The following is an 18,846-nucleotide window of genomic DNA, read 5'->3' on the forward strand; positions in this document are numbered from 1 at the left end:
ACAAATAACAGCATTACTGAATTTGGAAGTGTAATCATTACCTAAAAGCAATATATCTCTGACAAGCACACATTCATGATGGAGATATTAGGATGCCAAAGGAGAGCTAAGTTTCCTCTATACATTATATATTGATGCCTCAAAATAAGCCTTTTCTAAACAGCCACACTTCCCAGTTATGAGAGCATCTACATTACATTTGTTAGAATAATGTTTAGTTCTCTCCAGTAAAAGTCAAGTTGAAATTTATTTGGTTAAGATCTAATGGGCTACCTTCTAACAATTAAAGTGGGATAATATGATACTTCAGTATTGAAATAACACCAACTTAAAATCACACCGTTTTCTTTCAAGACATAAATAGAATTTAGGGAAAAGACACAAATTTTGTGAGAGTGTGGTTGACTCATGTTCATATGTTCACAGACACTGTCTTGTTTTTCTGACCTTGCTAAGATTATATTGTTAAAGAGTAACTGGGTGTCCCGTTCTTATTTTCACAAACAATAATAATTGGAAAAATGGAAACTGCCCCCTAACCTGCCGAGACACAGCCACCTCCCTTTGTGACAGAGGCACCACTCAAATCAGTCATCACATGGTACAACAGGGCCTGAAATCCCTGGTGAAAAAAAACATTACAAAAAGCTGGGGAAGAAGTGCATGTGGGACTTGTGTGAAAGGTAGGTGAGGCCCTTTGGAAGTGGCTCCACTAACTATGGAAAAGAAAATAATCTTGCTACAACTGATCTGTTTCAAGAAATTCTACCTTCCTCCATCTGCCCCAGTTGCTCACTCCTACTCCCTTTTCATACATTTCTACCTTCTCCATTGTGCCAAATGCATTTGCCTGAATTTGTCTGTGAGGTCATGGTTTAATTGAGAGACCAGAAACATCCATGAGCCAGGGGAGGAAATGACAGATGCATTTATAAAGTACTTTCTCCATATTAATTACTGGCAGTGTCTAGAGCTTTTCCCAAGCTGCACACAGCAATAGCATCTGGAACATTACATTCCAACAGCAGTTAAACAAAATCTTATGAAGCAGCAAATTGTTTACAAAAATAACTGCATCATTTGACATTACTTTTTCTATTTAGACCCCTGAAGTTAGCATCAAATAATAGTGTTATCGATCAGCTGAGTTTCTACACATGAAGACCATAGAATGTAAAAATCCAGGCATCAGTTCTTTCCAAGCTCAGCAAAAGAAAGAGCCTCATCCAGCTTCAGTAGGCCTCTTCTGCTTCCAGCACATCCTCTCACTTCTAGAAAACCACAGCTAATTTCTCTGCATTTCCTAACATATACTAAAAACTGATCTTGTGCAAGATTTGTTTGGAAAGGAAATAGAATCACAATTCTCTTTAATCTTGGGTTACATTCATTTCCAGAGAAGAGTGAGACAGTCGCTCCTGCTGAAGCTGCTCCTGCCCCAGCTGCCTCAGAGCCACCTGCGCCACCAGCAGAAAGCAGCCAGAACACAGAAGGTAATAGAGAACTAGCACTTCTATCAAGTCTGGTTCGTTAACCGAAGGGAAGAACAGGAACAGGGAATCCTTAGAGTCATTGAGGAAGAGACAGCAGCTGAAAGCAGACCACTGGTCATGAATGACAGACAATAAAGAATAAGGGATCCCAGAGAGAAACATACTGAGATATTTTGGAATTATTTAAGAAATTCAGTACATAGGCTGAAACAGAAGCTGATGCAGAATGTTCTGACCAGTGATTCTGATGTTTCTTTCAGTTGCACCTGCTGGGACTCAACCAGAAGAGCCTCTGGACCCTATTGGGCTCTTTGTGACACGACCCCAGGATGGAGAAGTTACAGTTGGTGAGTAAAAAATGTGAGTGAAGTGATGCTTGTAAACTGTACTTGTTGCTTGACTATTTAGCTTTCCATGTGCAGCATGACAGCAGTGATACAACAGATAAATTAAACACTGTCCGTAATCTTATTTTAACCCCCTTCCCTTACAAGGTGGAAACATCACGTTCACTGCCAAAGTGGCAGGTGAGAGCCTGCTGAAGAAACCATCAGTGAAATGGTTCAAAGGAAAGTGGGTGGACCTGGGAAGCAAATTGGGGAAACATCTCCAGCTACATGACAGCTATGATCGAAATAACAAGGTACAATTGGCAGAGTAAGGTTCTCAGTCTTCTAGATCCTAATCTTTAATCTGGGGAAAATAAAAGCTAATGTAGGCATGGTTTGATAGCAAGGTACCCAAAGCTGCACAAAATGCTGTGCTTATGCATGGAAGACAATCTTGCAGACAAGAAACAAGCACTACAGTTTCTTGCATCCTTATCTATGGTGAAATAAGAAAAAGGCTGGAGGACTAGGGGAGCAAGTGTTGCACTACCTACTGCAGGATTCCCTCCATCTTCCTCTCAAGTAGTAGATATTTGTTATATTTAAGAGAAAACAATAAATCAGACAGATATTTAAGTATGGTCTATCTCGGTTTTAATAGATCAAGCATTTAGCTATTAATGTTGGAATTTATTGTTCTCTTGCATTGTCTAGACTACTTTAAATAGCTGAATAAGATCCGTTTTTGCCACAAATGTGTTCAAAGATGTACAAATAGGACTACAAGAGAGTCTGTACCATGACTTCTCATCCTGTGTGGTATATGAAACACTACTACCCTCTCCTGGATGGAACGGAACAGACTTGCTCACATTAGCCACTCCTTTAGCTGAGTTTTCGAACGTACTGTCTATATTTTGGGTGGAGGCTGTATTTGTTTAATGAAAGCTCTATTCCTGTTTACAATGCGACGACTGCACACATCACTACACCAGCATAGTTTGCTAATACAGCATCGTATCCTCTTAAAGACCTGTACTGATAATACTCGTTAGCTGTTCCTACTAAATTGAGGGGGTATATGTAATTTATATGATAGTAATGAGTTACACACTCCCGAAGTTCTTATTCTAAAAGGACACAGAGGCATATTTCACCTGGTGTCTATTTCTCTCCATGCTTTAATATGATGTATTCTCTCTCTATTTCACCATTTCATTTGTGAACTCATGAATTGTATCATTGGTGCCTGTTCTAGGTGTACACCTTTGAACTGGAGATCATAGAAGCAAATATGACTTTTGCAGGAGGGTACAGATGTGAAGTGTCTACCAAGGACAAGTTTGATAGTTCTAACTTCAACCTGACAGTCAATGGTAAGATGAATTCCTGCCACCTTGTTTCTTCCTTTCATTTTTTTTCCTTCATGTATGCCCACCAACAATTCTTTCTAGTACATCGTGGCTACTAGACAGAATAGATCTGAAGTATAGACCTGAAGAGCAATAGGTACACTTACAGATGCCCACAGATGAGGATTGGGATGGGTTGGCAGAGATCTAGAGCATTAGAAGTGACACTTTGGTGTCACTCAAGCTAGAACCATGATGCTCTTAAACACGGAAAGATGCAAATCAGCCCAACTTTTCTCTGGCTTTATTCCAGTCTCAGATCCATTCTTTCATGATATTTAATTCCATTAGAATAAAAGAGAGGGCCATTCTTATTTTGGCAAAAGTTCAGTACTAAAAATGGATACTTGAAAAGAAAAAAAAAGAGGGAAAATGAAAGATTTAGGGATGCGATACTATTACCAATTCCTTTCTTTCCAATAAATTCAAGTCCTGCAGAAGCACCTTGAGATGTAAAATTGTTTTAAGATTGGATGATTTATTTTACATAATACATGGTACCACCCTCACAACTGCTATACTGGAAAGCTTATCAGCAATTGAAAAGGAAGGACATTTTAACATCAATTGCCCCCTAATGTGGAAGAGTTTACATAAAGCAGTATAAGCATGGACCACCTGAAAGAGCTGAAGGTTTGGGCCATTTCCTATCTCAGGGGTTCTGTTGCAGGGACTGCAACATTGATTTGCGCCCATGAGCCTGATGAGCCTAATATGCAAAGACAAAAGTGTATTGAAATTACTCAATCAGCAGGGTTCATTTTTGATGTTTCACTAGTTGGCTGTAGGAATCATGACTTGGGAGCTGTGATTGAGAACAGTTTTTCTGCCAGTAGTAGCAGTACACCTATTCATACCAAAAGAAGCTTAGAACTGAGTAGTAAAGTTCTTTCTGTGCAACATCCTTGATGGACTTTCTGTACCTCTTTACACATTTTCAGGAATCTACTTTTGCTTTCAGAGGATGGATTATAATTCATTATTAGTATTAATATTCAGTTGATATCCAGTGTTTTTCTCATCAGGGTTTAAATATCCTCTGAAGCCAGTATTGAAACTAAAATTTACCAGCATGAGAATTGACAAAGAAGAGATAAGACAGTTCATCATGATGCAGGTTATTATGAAGCATGCTACAAGAGTTAAACTACACACAGAACACTGGATGTTGAAAGCTAATTACTCTTTGAAGATGATGCTTCAATCTTTCAATATGTAGTTGATCACAGTTTACAATATAAGACCTTTAGGAAAAAAATATGTCTGCAAAGGAAAAGCTTTAGAAATAGCAATGTATTTTTGCATTATTTTGACTTTCTCACCCATTCTTGTTCATCACTTTTTGTCACATCAGAAGCACCAATACCTGGAGACTTGGATATTCGCACTGCCTTCCGACGCACGTGAGTATGTACAGTGGAAACTTCTGTAGATCAGATAATACTTCCATGTGGCATTCATTACTTTCCTAGGCAAAACTAACTAAAAGCACAAAGATAGGGATGTCTACTAAGAAAATATTTCTACTATTAAAATACTATAAAACTCTTAGAAATCATCTAATAGAGTTTAGACTTCATATTAGCATAACAATCGTGCTTGTTTTCAATTATTCAACTGGTAATGTGTATAATTCTACCAAGAACTTCAGCAGTTTATTTTCCAGACCTGTAAAGAGCACTCCAGATATAGGCTAATAGAGAAGAAAAGATTCAGTGTGGTGCCTGGTCTTGATGTGGTCTGGCTTGAGGAACTACATATACCTTAATAAAAACATTTGCTAAACAGAAGTGGGGTTTGATGGGAGGTCTGTGAGCAGCATATCACTGATAACATTAATACAAGTATTTTGATTGTATTTGCTTTCATGTTCTATAATTATATTAATTGAATGAAGCCAATGATACTGTAAATGTTTGTGTAAAAACTCAGATATATGTATCTTAGATATTAAAGACTGCAAGGTATTGCATTGGTGCTGAAAAGGCTATTCTCCCCACACCTGTAATACTGTCTGGACTGATATATGACTTAATGGAATAACTTTCCCTTCTATTAGTAAAATTTGCAAAACTGGTTGGGTTTCTATTTAGACAATAACAACACACGTTTCTTGTTTAGTTTTTAGGTACTTTTGCAAAGTTACTAGACCAAGAATATTCCAAGAGACAACTATTTCTCTAACATAGGACACAAACCATCTGTGGCAACTTCTTGAGTTTTTCCCTATAAGTTCTATTTTTTAATGAATTTTTAGTTTCGTTTTGGGTTGGTTTTTAACATTATATCACAAAGAACTAAAAAAGGCTTGCAGCATCTATCTACAGTCAAATCCATCTATAGGAGGCTGATCATCCTTGCTGTGGTGCCTATTAAATAGAGGACACAGCGCATAGCTGCGTTGTGTTGTTTCACTGCAGTGATATCAGGCTTCAAGAGTTTCTCTTCTTGCTAGCACAGAATTTAGGATCAGTTCAGAGTGAGTGCAGTATGAGCAGCTTCAACTGTTCAGATTTTCAGCTTCTGCTGTAAGAATAGAGTCAGATTTTGAACTGAACTGTTTAAATCTGAAGCTTTCTCTCTGATACCCTCACTCAGGAGCCTAGCAGGAGGGGGGAGACGGATGACTTCAGCCTTCCTCAGGTAGCCACTGTCTGCATCAGCAGACAAATTCCAGTCTAACAACGAACTGTCTCTCTCTGCTTAGGAAAAGAAATAAAATATGGAAAAAATAGAAAACAAAACAGCAGCTTAAATTTCAAATAAATAATTGTTTATAGTATGTAGTATTTATGAGTCAAATCCATACAAATCAGTAGTAATGTGAGTATAAATAATGAAAAGAGTAGTTTGATAGTCCCAAGAGAGGCAGATTCATCTACAGAAAACGCATGTGTTTGAAAAGTGGCATCTTCTCACCACTGTCACAAGAAAAAAGTAACTTCAAATTACATGCATGTCTGCCCCTGATGTTTTACATGTTTTCCTTTCTACTGACCACATCCTGATTGAGATTGCCACTGCTCACCGGAAAGTACCAACACACACGTATATGAAAATCTGTTGTTTCCTGGCACACTTTTTACCCAAGTACCATTAAATTTCCCAGCCTATCCCTTTTGGTCCTGATGTCTTCTACCATAACAAAAATAGGAACTCTGAGATTAGACTTAACTCTATGCATGTTACAGGAATTATTAGGACCTTATTCTTCAGAAAAGCTAAATATTGATTGCTAAGCTTTCCTGAAAATCTGATATAACTACCACCTGGGAAGCAATAGGTGACTAGTTATTCTCCCAGCTGTAGATTCTGATTTTCTGACTATTTGATCACAAGAATCCCTTTCAAAAATTGGGATTATATTAATGATTTTCATGTACATTTTATGCCTGCAAACACTGAAAATCTTCTGAAAGTAGGGAACAAAGTGGTCAAAAATACACTTTTCCATTTTAGCATCATAACCAGAAAATGATCCTTTGTAGCACTGTACTACCTTGAAAGTAACCACAGAAGTAAAAATGGTACTTTCTTAATAAAAAGATCTCTTCTCACAGCATATTCGAAATTACACTTCTTCAAGATTGTTACTTTTCTCACTAACATTGCATTGTCAAGCAGCACAAGAAGTTTGGTACTTGTTTCTCTTCTGTTTAATAACAGTACTGTTAAAATGCCCTCATTCATCTGTTGAGGATGTTTTCTTATGTTTTAAAATATTTGTTCCTCCAATATTGAGTTTTCCTGACATTCTGGTTTACACTTCTGCAGACAGATTTTCTCTGAAGCAACTAGCATTATGTATTGACAGAGCCAGCATTATGGGCTACTGCTGCCACCAGTACAACTGAAAAGAATATTTTCTAAGTATAGAACAATAATTAAATACAAGTTGTTGCTGCTGGATAAATCTGAATGCTGTGAGACAGCATCACGAGATACTCATATTCAAGACAACAGAGACGTTAAGGAGCAGCTGAACATTGATGATGGAAGACTGAGACAAAGAAAATCTCCTTTGACTTTCTGAACCCTGTCTGAATGTAAAAAAAGACCTTTTTTTCCCCAAAAATTGAATAATCAATAGTCATGAAATTCAGTGTAACTCCCAGTGCTTTTATATCAAATCCTTGAAGTGATTTTTTAGCAATTAAACCCAAAGAAGTGATTTTAGTGACCTTACTCTAAGTTTTCAGAGTAGATCTATACTTCAAATGCTCAGAAGCACAGCTAAAAGACATTTGATTTGGAACACCAAAAATAACATTGTACATTCCATCTGAGTTCACCATATGTAACAGACAAAAATACACATCAAAAAACCTCCTGCTTGTTGCTTCTTGTTCTCACAAATTCATCACAACATTGTTGTGATGACGCTTGTTGAGCAATTGCATACTGAACCTCGTCTCCGAATCAAAGTCAGATCACAGAATTCCTCCTTTAACTCTTCCAAGCACCAAAGATGTGACACTTCATTGTATAATGAATTCTGGAATCACAAAGACCATTAAGAATCAATTACAGCTGGGATAATACTAGAAAAAAACCCACAACACATTATTTCAGGTTGGAAGAAGTCCCACAGAAAGGTTTAAATACTGCCAACACTGCAAACAGTTTCCACATTTCTGATATGACAGCTTTCCAAAAGCACTAATGATTCTAAAGAAGAGCTTCTAAAGCATCTTTATGATAATTAATATATTCCAGATCAATATGACCACCAAGTTAATACCCTGTACACCTTTATCCATAATCAGCACAGAAAAAATACAAGTTCATTAAATATACTTCTTAATATATGAAGACCAATATGGACAAAGAGCCTAAATAAGTCACCTTCCATGTCAGTTCACATTCTAAGTCATTCTAAACCAATCTACTACTCCCTTACAAAAATGTATCAATCATCTACATAATGCTATAGTCTCACAAGGTATTCCCATTTCCTTTTGAAACTAATTATGGTTTTTTGTTACTACACAGTACCGAGGGTCATGAAGATGGAGAGTTTAATTTTAGTGCTCTGCTGAAAAAGAGGTGAGTAAAAATCCATAAACTTAAAGAATTAAAGTAACCAGCTTCCGTTGAGCAACTCTAAAAACACGAAATCTAGATTAAGTGAAAGTTTCATAAATTCAGAATCCTTGTAGTTCTCCTAAAGCAGCTCTAACTGGAAAAAAGGATGACAGGAAATGATGGCAACTTCCCCAAATACTCGGCATTCATGCATTTCTGCTTGGTTTATAAGTTTGATGTTCCCCAAGATAGAAAAGGCTCGGACTAAGACAATTACATGCTTCCACCAGCACTTTTCATTACAAAAACTCCCAAAACACAACAATTTACAATACCTGTCTATAACACTGCCTTAATAAGAATTTTCTGTCCTAAGTTTGCACAATACTTCATATCAGCGAGCTGGGAGGATAAGCTCTTTTATTAGATATCTAAATGTTAGTATTATACTATACAACTATATATTATATAGCATTTTATTACATATATGTAAAGATATTCCATGTTGCATAAATAGTTTATCAATATTTTTTACTCTTCCAATTCTAATTTTTATTTCTTGCTTTTACTTTCACATTTTTTGGTGGAATTTCCTCTCCCATTCTCATCCTTCATTGCCATATCTGTTTTCATAACCTGTCTACTTCTGTTTTTCTCTTTTTCCCACCACCTTAATCTGGATGTTTTGGATTCTGCTGGTGCCAACAGAGAGTAAGATTTCTATTTTATTTACTTATTATAAATGCATAAGAATTATATGAATATAAGAACCATTTGTTTGAAATAATGCATGCATCTTTTTCTTAGGTGTAGAGCGTGACAAAATTTAGATAGTATGTAAGAAAATGATCAGCAATTTCTGAGACAGAAATGCTTTTAAAAAATTAATAGAGTTAAAGGTGGACCACAGAATACAAATCAATGTGCTTCTCTGAATGTCCTTTCATTTTCGCCATCACTTTCTTTTATAAGCAGTCTTGAATTGTCCTTGAATTTCCAGATTTTCTTAATAACCTGCTTCTTTAAATTCCTAGAGTCATAGAAACTAGAATCAGAAAAGCATTTGCATAATATACCTGCTGGTGCCTATCAAACATGTGCTGAAGTTTTGTTCCATCCTTCCTTAAAGATGTTACTGGAGGTGTTACTGAAATCACTTACTTCATAAATGTACAGGCTTCTCCATTACAAACCATTTCATTCCATTCCAAGTGAAGTTTCCATTGCTCATTGTCATCCCATTACTCCAAACATGCTTCTTTCTGTTCACTGCCCCTGGCCACTCACTGTGTCTTTCCAGCTCCTGAAGTTTCTATAAACACTTGTCTCTAGACTCACGTTCTGCAAATGTAACTTACCCCGTTAAGTTTTCACAGTCAACTACTTGAGTGAACGTTGTTGTGTATCTGTGTTCAGTCTTTGCTCAGCTATTAGTATCACTACTTATAAAAGGGGTTTTGTCTCCACAAAGAGTACTGGATCATTTAAACATCTGAAGTAGCTTGGTTACAGAAGGCAATAACTCAATAGCCTCATGTTTCAGTCAGGTTAACTCACACAAGTTTCAGTGGGGTAAACAGGGTCACATCAGTGTACAAAGCCCTGTATTATGCAATATGTAACATATCCAGCTAGAAGGGAATTCTGGCTTTGCAGTAACACTACAACCAGAACTCTCCAGCCAGACAAGACAGAAAGTCCACCTATCAAACTTTCTATAGTTGACACTGATACCCATGTTTCTTGTTTCATCAGGAGCCCAGAGAAGTCTGAAACAAAACCTGCATTTGAATGTTACTGTAATTCAGAAGTAGGGAAAATCTGCTTTCTGAAGAATGGCAGTAATCAAAACTGTACAGGTTTGAGACTTGAAATGGAGTAGTTGTACACACATCCTACTTTCCACAGAAAACGTAGGCAAAAAAGAATTGCTGATCTCTTTTTAATAATTTCAACTAAATGGAGGCCAAAATGAAAATATTTGCATCATTTCATACATTGACTCCAGCTGGAATGAAATGCTAAGCACTGAGAGCCCTTCTCTTAGTGCCTTTCCCTTCTGCTTTCATAATTAGTTTTGAGCAGTGGTAGGACTCTAAAAGTAGTAAAAATCTCCAGTATTTCCAAAAATGTTCAGTTTGTGGATTTAACTACTCATTATTTGTTAGACTAGAAACACAATTCATTAGAAGCAGCTTATAAACGTCACTGCCTTCTATTGCTGGTTTTGACCTTTCTTGACTTATGAATCTCTGTTTAGTGAATTTAAGCATGCTGATGATTCACTGCTCCTAGTTGTTTTTCACAGCCACTTTAGAAGTAATTAGAAGTAATTTGTGGATCCTTCAGGCTTTGCACAACACAGCTTGAAGGACACTCCTATGAGAACTGAAAGGCAAAAAACCCTCATCATGGAATGGAAGTATTGTTCATTAAAGCAGAATAGAAAAAGTTCCTCATGTTGAGGAACTCTCAAGAGCTATGCAGATGCAAATAGAATTGAAGAGTAGTCTTTTGGCACTTCAGCTTTGTCTCACCTCATGTACAAGTGCCGCTCAATCCAGAGGTAATGAACATTCCCACTATAATAAAAAGAGCTTTATTTAATATTGTATCTCCTATCATTGTAATTTAATTAACTGGTGTTGACATACAGATGTCATGGGCCAAGGAGAGGTCATTGGGAAGAGGAAGGGAACAGCTGTCACAGAACTATCAAATGGGATAGTGAGCAGAGACCTTGAAGGAGGTGACAGCTGACAGGGTCCAATCAGTTGACAGTAATGGGATAGGAAGGAACCATCTCTGGGATGTACAAAACTATTTTTAACCCCTCCACATATGTTTAAAACATATCAGCTGCATATCCTCACTGAGCTGCATCTTAATGCTCCCAAGTGCATAGTTAACCTATGAGGTGATCGCTCTGAATAAGGATCCCAACATCAGGGAGAGTAACATGAGGACGGGAGAAATTTCAGGGGTCCAAGTGCTCTATTACTTTTTGTACACTACTTAGTTCCTGTTGGAAGGTGGAAGAGTACAGCCTAACTATGCAAACTCTATGTCTTTATGGGATCAAAGAGAAAATTTGAACAAATGCAAAATGGCAAAAAGGAGGATTAGGATGGAGAAACCTTTGCTCAGAGGCAGACTTTTTTATTTTCTTTTTCATAACTCAATTAAACACTATGAAAATTACAACCTTTAACTTTTAGTACAACTTTACATGCAACTTACAAGCCTTTCCCTGTAATTAAGAAATATTAGTATTTCCAAGGAAGATACTATACTCATGCTTACGACCAAATTTCTTGTATTTCAGCTTGCATGCACCAAAACAGTATTACCAGATATAATGGTGGGATGACAATAAGTAATGGGAAAGCTAAAGCAAAAATTAAGGAAGTCTTCTCAATAGTGGGATATACTGGGAATTGCTCCCAAATTGGAAGATTTTTCTCATGATGTAGTTAAACACAACTTACACAAAATACTTTTGAAAATTCCGTGAATAATCCTGCCTGCAAATTTCCAGGTAAAGAAGTGAATACGGATGAGCACAGAAGTAGGCAGATGGAGAGACCACCAGTATTTATATAGTGCCTGTTCAGTTTTTCTTATTTCCTATGAATTTATATTTCCTTTTGAGCTACAGTTTGTGCCACAGAACATCAATTGTACTAGTACAAAGAACTCAGCACATTAGAAATACTATATACTCCTAGATTTATGTACTTGGATATCTATTCCAACTTACATATATTTAGAAATATTTAAAAGTTGCTCATTGATATGACCAGGGCAACTAGCCCAAGAACTGCTCATGTTAAAAACGCATCTTGGACTATCTGGCAAATCAGTTCAATTGTCCTGCCTTCTGCTAGGCAAAACTACAAACCATTTGTAGCGGCCCCAGACTAAATGATAGATATATAGATAAGAGGAACCTTGATTAAATTTGTGGGTGATGTTGACGCACTATTGGCAGAAAACTAATACCCAGTAGGCTGCACTTATCGCAAGAAGTCCAACCTTCAGATATTCCTATCAATTTAGTGAGTGCTAGTGAGGGCTTAGTAAGTGATTAACCACTCCAAAGATATAAGATATTGCATGCCATATTTCAGCTCAAACTCACTGAGCTGAAATCCTCTTCTCTGGCTTCCTTTCTGTTCAAGAGCTACAAGTGTGCTGGAAATCCCAAGCCTGGACTGCAGTACTTTAATAAACATAGTGTTCTCATTACGAGCAAGCCTTTTTGGGGCAATAAAAGGAGCACCAGAAGTGTTTGGTTATATCTGCTGTCTAGACTGACTAGAGTCATGATTTTTCAGTAATAATATTTCTCACAGACCAATGGGATTGTTATTTTTTGGAAAATTTTGGGGAAAACAATGGAAATATGCCCAACAATGCTTCACTTTTCTCTGCATTACCTGCTGCATAACTTGTCTTCTTATTGGGGTTTACAACTGAACATGGCTTCATTATAAGGGTGTGTTCTGGTGCACTGGAATCTGCTTGGTCCTGGTGATACCAGAAACAACAGCCACATGAAGTTCCTTTTCCTGAAGAAATTTTAAAGTTACATCTTTCATCCTTTCTCTGTTTACCAAAATACAAACTATGACAGGCAACAACTCTATCATGACAGGCTAGAGTAGACCTGTTTGTTTCCCCATAAGGTAATCAGCCATAATTAGGAATAACCAGATGTGCTTACACTTACAAATTGCAGAGTGGAAGTGTACAAAGTGTCAGAATGAGTTTGGTTTCAATAGGGAATGGCCTTTTTCTTAATCCTATATCAGAGCTTTTGCATGAGCTCCTTCATCTCCTGCTACTGAAGCACAGAGCACAGGCATGTTCTGCTAAAGGTGAAGATGACATTCATGGCTCTTTTGTATTAACACATGATGCCTTCTTTTTTGCCCATCGGGATGCTGCATGTGTTTCCAAACGGTTCTCTGTGTCATTCTGGAGTACAGCAGCTTCTTGCGCACAGTAAATCGGTAAGATTATGACAATTTCTTTTTCTGTTTATGATCCTTTACATTAAAAATATGATGACAGAATAAAAATGCCTTTCCCAAAGCCAGGCAACCAAATTTTCACTTGGTTTTGCTAAACCAAACATTAATTCTTCCATAATCGCTAGTTCTTTGGTTAAACTATAAGTAGTCCATTGTACATACTGTCTTGTTAGCCATTACTCACCCATCTATGTGTCTTCATGTTTTATAGTTTCATATAGACAGCAACTATATAGATGATAAATATTTTAATAACCTCCGATTAATTTTAGTGAAGAGAAAAAAGGTCCTGAGTAGAAAAGGATTTGTTTCTTACTAACATAAACCAACTGCTTTGTTTCTAAGGCGTTCTCAGGATGTCAGTTCAGTTCCTTGCTTTGCCACATGTTTTGTGTATGACCACACCAGGAAAACAAGGCTCCATGTGTTTCCATTACCAATCATTAAAGGGAAGTTAATATTTATTTGCTTTGGCTAATAGAAAGTAAACCCTTCAGGGCAGTAATTGGATTTTAATCGCTGTATATATAAATAGCAGGAAAACTAGTTTTATTTCATCATTTTAGGTAACAATATAGGAAAAGACTACCACACTTTTTAGAAGAAATGGCTTCATCGAGCCAATATGTAGCTTGCCAAGCCTATGGGTGTTTTTAAATCCACACAACAGTGGCAATTCAAATCCTCTAATCCCTTTCTGCAGAGGTGAAGCAAAATCTGAATCCCAATCTGATGTTGATGTCTGGGAAATCCTGAGGAAAGCTCCTCCTTCTGAATACGAGAAAATTGCTTTCCAGTATGGGATCACAGATTTGCGTGGGATGTTGAAACGCCTCAAACGCATAAAGAAGGAAGAGAAAAAAAGTACAGGTTGGCAAGTTGTATTTATTCCAAATAAATGTGTTCTTACCTTCTTCAAGTATCAACATCACCTGGACAGCAGCCATGAGAGAAGCATGAGGAATAGAGTTTCCTATTCTAATGGTTACACAGTCTTTACATGTGAAATGCTGACTCCCAAAGATTAAAGTGATGTCCAAAGCTCTGAGCTACCTTCCTCTGAAACTCTGGATGTTCTGAACCTGCTCATTTTAACTAGTTTCTTCTGCTCTGCCCCTTATCTTTCCCTGAACATAAACCAACAATACCACCACCCCCAAAACTGGTCAGTATGTCAGGTATCAGTGATCCACTTAAAGAATTTCATTTCCATTGGGATGATATATTTGGAGTTCTTGAGCCTTTTCTAGACTTGTGAAGTATTAATTGCCTAATTTTAACTGATTTGCTTTAAAAGTCTGAAACAGAGAAGGCAAACTGCCACTCATCAGTACTGAGATCAGTATCATTTTCCTACATGGGTAGACAAAGCTGTAACTCTGTGTAGGATGTGTTGAAGTACAGATTCACATCTGATTTAGAATATTCTACTGTGCTTATTTTAGTCTGTATCATCCTATGTTAAGGAAAAAGAGAAAACAGAACATGATGAAGAAAGGACAGGAATGGTAAAAATACAAACAGGGATGCAGAAAGCAGGGAAGGTTTAAGATGATGATAAACCACAGGAAAGGGAATAAGGATTTATGTCCCTGACAGAGAATGTAAAAAAAGTATGAAGTATAAAAATGAGTAAGTTTTTTTTTTTTTTACATTCTTTGTCATAGCATTCCTCAAGAAACTGGATCCAGCTTACCAAGTGGATAAAGGGCAAAAGATTAAATTAATGGTCGAAGTTGCCAATCCAGATGCTGATGTGAAATGGCTGAAGAATGGACAGGAGATCCAAGTGAGCGGCAGGTAAACTAGAAAGATGGGAAATCCCCAAAAGAAGGAACTGCAGCTTGGACAAAGTGGGAAAACTAGCTCTTATTGGAAAGAAAGGAATATAACAGGAAGAAATAGGAGCTGAGAAGGAATCTACATAGTGCTTTGTCTTCGTGACAGTTTGCTTATCACTTTTTCTTTTTCTTCCCTCTGCTCTATATATCTACACATGGAACTGGATGCTTCCGTCTACCTACGTAGCAAGTAAGTCCTCAGATTATATTCTGATCTTCATGTGTATATCCAGGGGTCAAAATTACTTTCTCATGATCTGAGGTATACTTCAGAGTAGCTTGTTTGTAAAAACAATTTCCAGCGATTTTGTGCTGAAGCCGTGACAAAGCATTTTTAATTGTAGCCAGGTTTGTTGTATCATTAGATTTTAGAAAAGCATCCCAAGACCATTTGCAGGAGTTTGTACTTCTCACACTTGTATGAAGATTTCTCCATAATTTCCCATGCTATAGTTTTTCAAGCACTACTGCTGTCCACTGCACCAGCACAGGGATACAGGGCTTGAGGCTTAAAAAACCTTGCCATTGATGCCACTAGAAAAAGAAGGAATCTCTTTCTCTGCCAGGCAGGGGAAGACAGTGTCTGGGTTGAAAGGAGTTACACTCTGATAATTACATTTAGATTCTCTTTTCAGATATATTTTTGAGTCTGTTGGGAATAAGAGAATACTGACCATAAACCACTGCTCTCTGGCTGATGATGCAGCATACGAATGTGTGGTAGGGGATGAGAAGAGCTTCACAGAATTGTTTGTAAAAGGTGAGCAATGGACTTTGAATTACTGTCACCTTCTTTACTCTCAGATTAGTTAATCTTATAGAAATGGAAATTCTCAAACATATGAACAAATTCTGACATCTCTTCAAGTATATATTTTCTTTTACAGTTAAATGAAGGAAAATTATTCCTATAGCTGCAACTAAGAAAGCACAGGCAAACAGCATGGTGATGATTACTATTAACTCTCATTTGGGAAGTGATTTACTTCTTCCCAACAATAGGGCTAGAAAGCTACTTGAAAAATTTGATTCCACTCAAGATGAACTCTACAGGCAGCTCAAGTAGTACAGAAAAATAGTGCCTCCAGTTTAGAATTTTAGACTACATATGAAACTTGATTAATCCTGTGTTTTTATTCTGTCTCCTGAAGCAAAACCCCAAAGGTCATTTTTTAATATTGATAATGTGATCTGGCATAGTAAATTTTAAGTTTCAACATGGAGAGCATCACCATATGGTTCTTCTTGTGGAGTGTAGAGTGCTAAAATCTACCTCTGGTTTTCAGTCTTTCAGAATACTGTTTTAATAAAAGTATCTTCATTTTCAGAACCTCCAATCCTGATCACTCACCCACTAGAGGACCAGATGGTGATGGTCGGAGAGAGGGTGGAGTTTGAATGTGAAGTGTCTGAGGAAGGAGCTACTGTGAAATGGTAAGAGAATAGAAAAGGGAGAAAAATCCTCAAACAACATGAAGCCGTATCACTCCATGGGACATTCTAGGATCAGTGTTTGTGGACAAGAGTTGTGACTAAAAAGGAAGAAGGCATCCTATGTAACTGCTTTCAGAAAAAGGCAGATCCTCCTCTTATATGTCAAACATTGAGGAGAAACTAAGAGGCCAGAAAAAATTAGTATAGATATTTTATAGTGTCTCTAGAATTTCTTGATCAGTGTTTACAGGATGCTGCTGACTGTACTGAGCTATTAGCCTTAAACTGTTCTAAACACTTGACAGTAAAGTCTAACTATTGCCCAGACTAATCAGATCTGTATTGTGATGAGTTTGCTGTACTTTATAGAATCTTCCAGTGTTCTCAACCACAGCAAGGTGTGGTGTTTGGTTATTCTAAAAAGTATTTTTTCTTAGGTAGAAAGTTAGTGTCTCTTGAGAGAGGGAAGGTGATTGACTTACTGTAACATAACTGTTGTAGTGATCCTGTAAAAGCAGTCATTATGTTTATGCAGTGAGTAGGATTAAGATGACAAACATTTAGACCATAGAGCCCATTTTATTGGGCATTCCAGCCAAGCGGAAGCTGGGAGGTTCATGTTGCTTGGGCAGGCAGAGCAGGCAGTGCTCACATACCAGGTCTTACTCACACTGTTCTCACTTCATTCTCTACCAGATGAAATTTTCTTGTGCTTGTTAACAGCTTCAGGCACGTGGTTATCAACTGTTCCCACAATGCCCATTACATTCCTGGAAAGTGCCAAACACTCATCTGCTCTCCCAAAGGAAGGAACTGAGTATTTAAATAGAGCCCAAGAGCTAGTACAGCATATGCATTACACCATTAAAGCCACATGCACAGGCACACACATGCTATTGTTCAGGAACTGCTTAGAGATGCCTGGTCATAAGAGATGGGGACAACCAGATCTGTCCCTCTCAGAGCACAGTGCAGCTGCCACACTTTGATCCTTTGCCTTTGAACAACTCCCCTACATCTTACAGGGCTGCTATCTGTGGGATGGGCATTTGGTGTGACAAGGGCAAACCAGCAGCTGCCTCAGCCTGAAAGGCAGCAAGTGGCCAGAGAAACTCTTTAAATCACAGCAACAGAAAACTGATCACTTAGACATTTACACTGTATTTTATTGGTTTTATTATGCGAGACAGTTAGTGCTCTTTGGCAACAAAGGGAGTATTTTGGACAATGGAGGGCAGTGTCCAGGGAAAACATGAAACACAGTATGGAGAAAGACTTTCAGTTTTATGGCTCAGTAGGGAAATGCTCAACATTTAATCCAAGTAACAGGCACTAACTCAGTGCACCTGTTATAGCAACCTTTAAACCTGGGATATGAAATCACAAACACATGAACAAAAGCAATTATGTGGCATGCACAAGACAGATAAGGCTTACAACCTCTTAGGCATGGCCATAACACTAGGACTTGGAGAACTCATTATGTGGGTCTCTTCACAGTAATCAGGAAAGAATGTTCTCTTGATCACCTGGAAAGGTCTGACGTTAGTATGTGTTACTATGGAATAGTTATTTTTAAAATTCAGGTGCTCTTGGAAATAATATAATTCTTGAAGAAAAAGATGTAAAGAAATACATAGTTTTGACCTGCTTTTTCCATCTCTGAATGCTGGATGTATCATCTGACCAGTTCCAAAGGAAAACAAACTATAGTAACACAACAGTAACAATAAATCCCTGTGTACTCGTTATCACATAGTACTTACATCAGCGTTATCTCAGAAGACATTAACCAGTTTATCCTTGGAATCTTAACAGGAAATAGGAAAGCATTTCCAGTCAGAGAAGAGAGTCATTGAGTGGCAAAGTTTAGAACAGATATTTGATCTTGCAGATGTTCAGGACTAAACCATGGCTGACCTAGCTGTTATTGTACTAGTTTTGCTTCAAGTCTGAGGCTGGACCAGATGACCTACTGTGGTCTTTAGACCAACACTTTATGGTTCTACAAAATCTTCCACTTGCAGTTTGATATCAATAGGTTCTTCTACTTCATTGCTCCAGTTACCAAAGGAAGGCCTCTAACATTACCTTATACGCGGGTTTTCACTTTTCACTGCGGAATTCTTTTAAGACAAATGATATCTGGGAGTTCTGTTTTGAGGTTTACAGTTTTATCACTCCACTATTTGTAAGTACACCCTTCTGCAAACACTCTACTCATACACAGCATCAGCAATGTGCTAGTCAGTAAAACAAACACAAGTTAAATGTAC

At 37.5% G+C, this 18,846-nt stretch overlaps 2 protein-coding genes across 2 annotated transcripts in view; one reads left to right on the forward strand and one right to left on the reverse strand.

Moving 5' to 3' along the window:
- SLC39A13 (solute carrier family 39 member 13) overlaps window positions 1-18,846 on the reverse strand; it is a 139,773-nt gene that overhangs the window by 93,619 nt on the left and 27,308 nt on the right. The gene's annotated exons all lie outside the window — the stretch shown is intronic.
- The window catches only part of MYBPC3 (myosin binding protein C3), a 59,608-nt gene that overhangs the window by 10,251 nt on the left and 30,511 nt on the right, over window positions 1-18,846 (forward strand). Inside the window, exons 3-16 of the mRNA XM_030482772.1 lie at window positions 1,398-1,493; window positions 1,754-1,840; window positions 1,988-2,136; window positions 3,081-3,198; window positions 4,589-4,637; window positions 5,833-5,877; window positions 8,227-8,280; window positions 8,968-8,970; window positions 13,251-13,274; window positions 13,999-14,165; window positions 14,963-15,095; window positions 15,324-15,326; window positions 15,772-15,896; window positions 16,465-16,570. Of these exons, the coding sequence (XP_030338632.1) occupies window positions 1,398-1,493; window positions 1,754-1,840; window positions 1,988-2,136; window positions 3,081-3,198; window positions 4,589-4,637; window positions 5,833-5,877; window positions 8,227-8,280; window positions 8,968-8,970; window positions 13,251-13,274; window positions 13,999-14,165; window positions 14,963-15,095; window positions 15,324-15,326; window positions 15,772-15,896; window positions 16,465-16,570 (1,159 nt within the window). The remainder of the gene's footprint in view (window positions 1-1,397; window positions 1,494-1,753; window positions 1,841-1,987; window positions 2,137-3,080; window positions 3,199-4,588; window positions 4,638-5,832; window positions 5,878-8,226; window positions 8,281-8,967; window positions 8,971-13,250; window positions 13,275-13,998; window positions 14,166-14,962; window positions 15,096-15,323; window positions 15,327-15,771; window positions 15,897-16,464; window positions 16,571-18,846) is intronic.

The sequence above is a fragment of the Strigops habroptila genome, chromosome 4 (genome assembly GCF_004027225.2).
Source record: "Strigops habroptila isolate Jane chromosome 4, bStrHab1.2.pri, whole genome shotgun sequence".
Lineage (NCBI taxonomy): Eukaryota > Metazoa > Chordata > Aves > Psittaciformes > Psittacidae > Strigops > Strigops habroptila.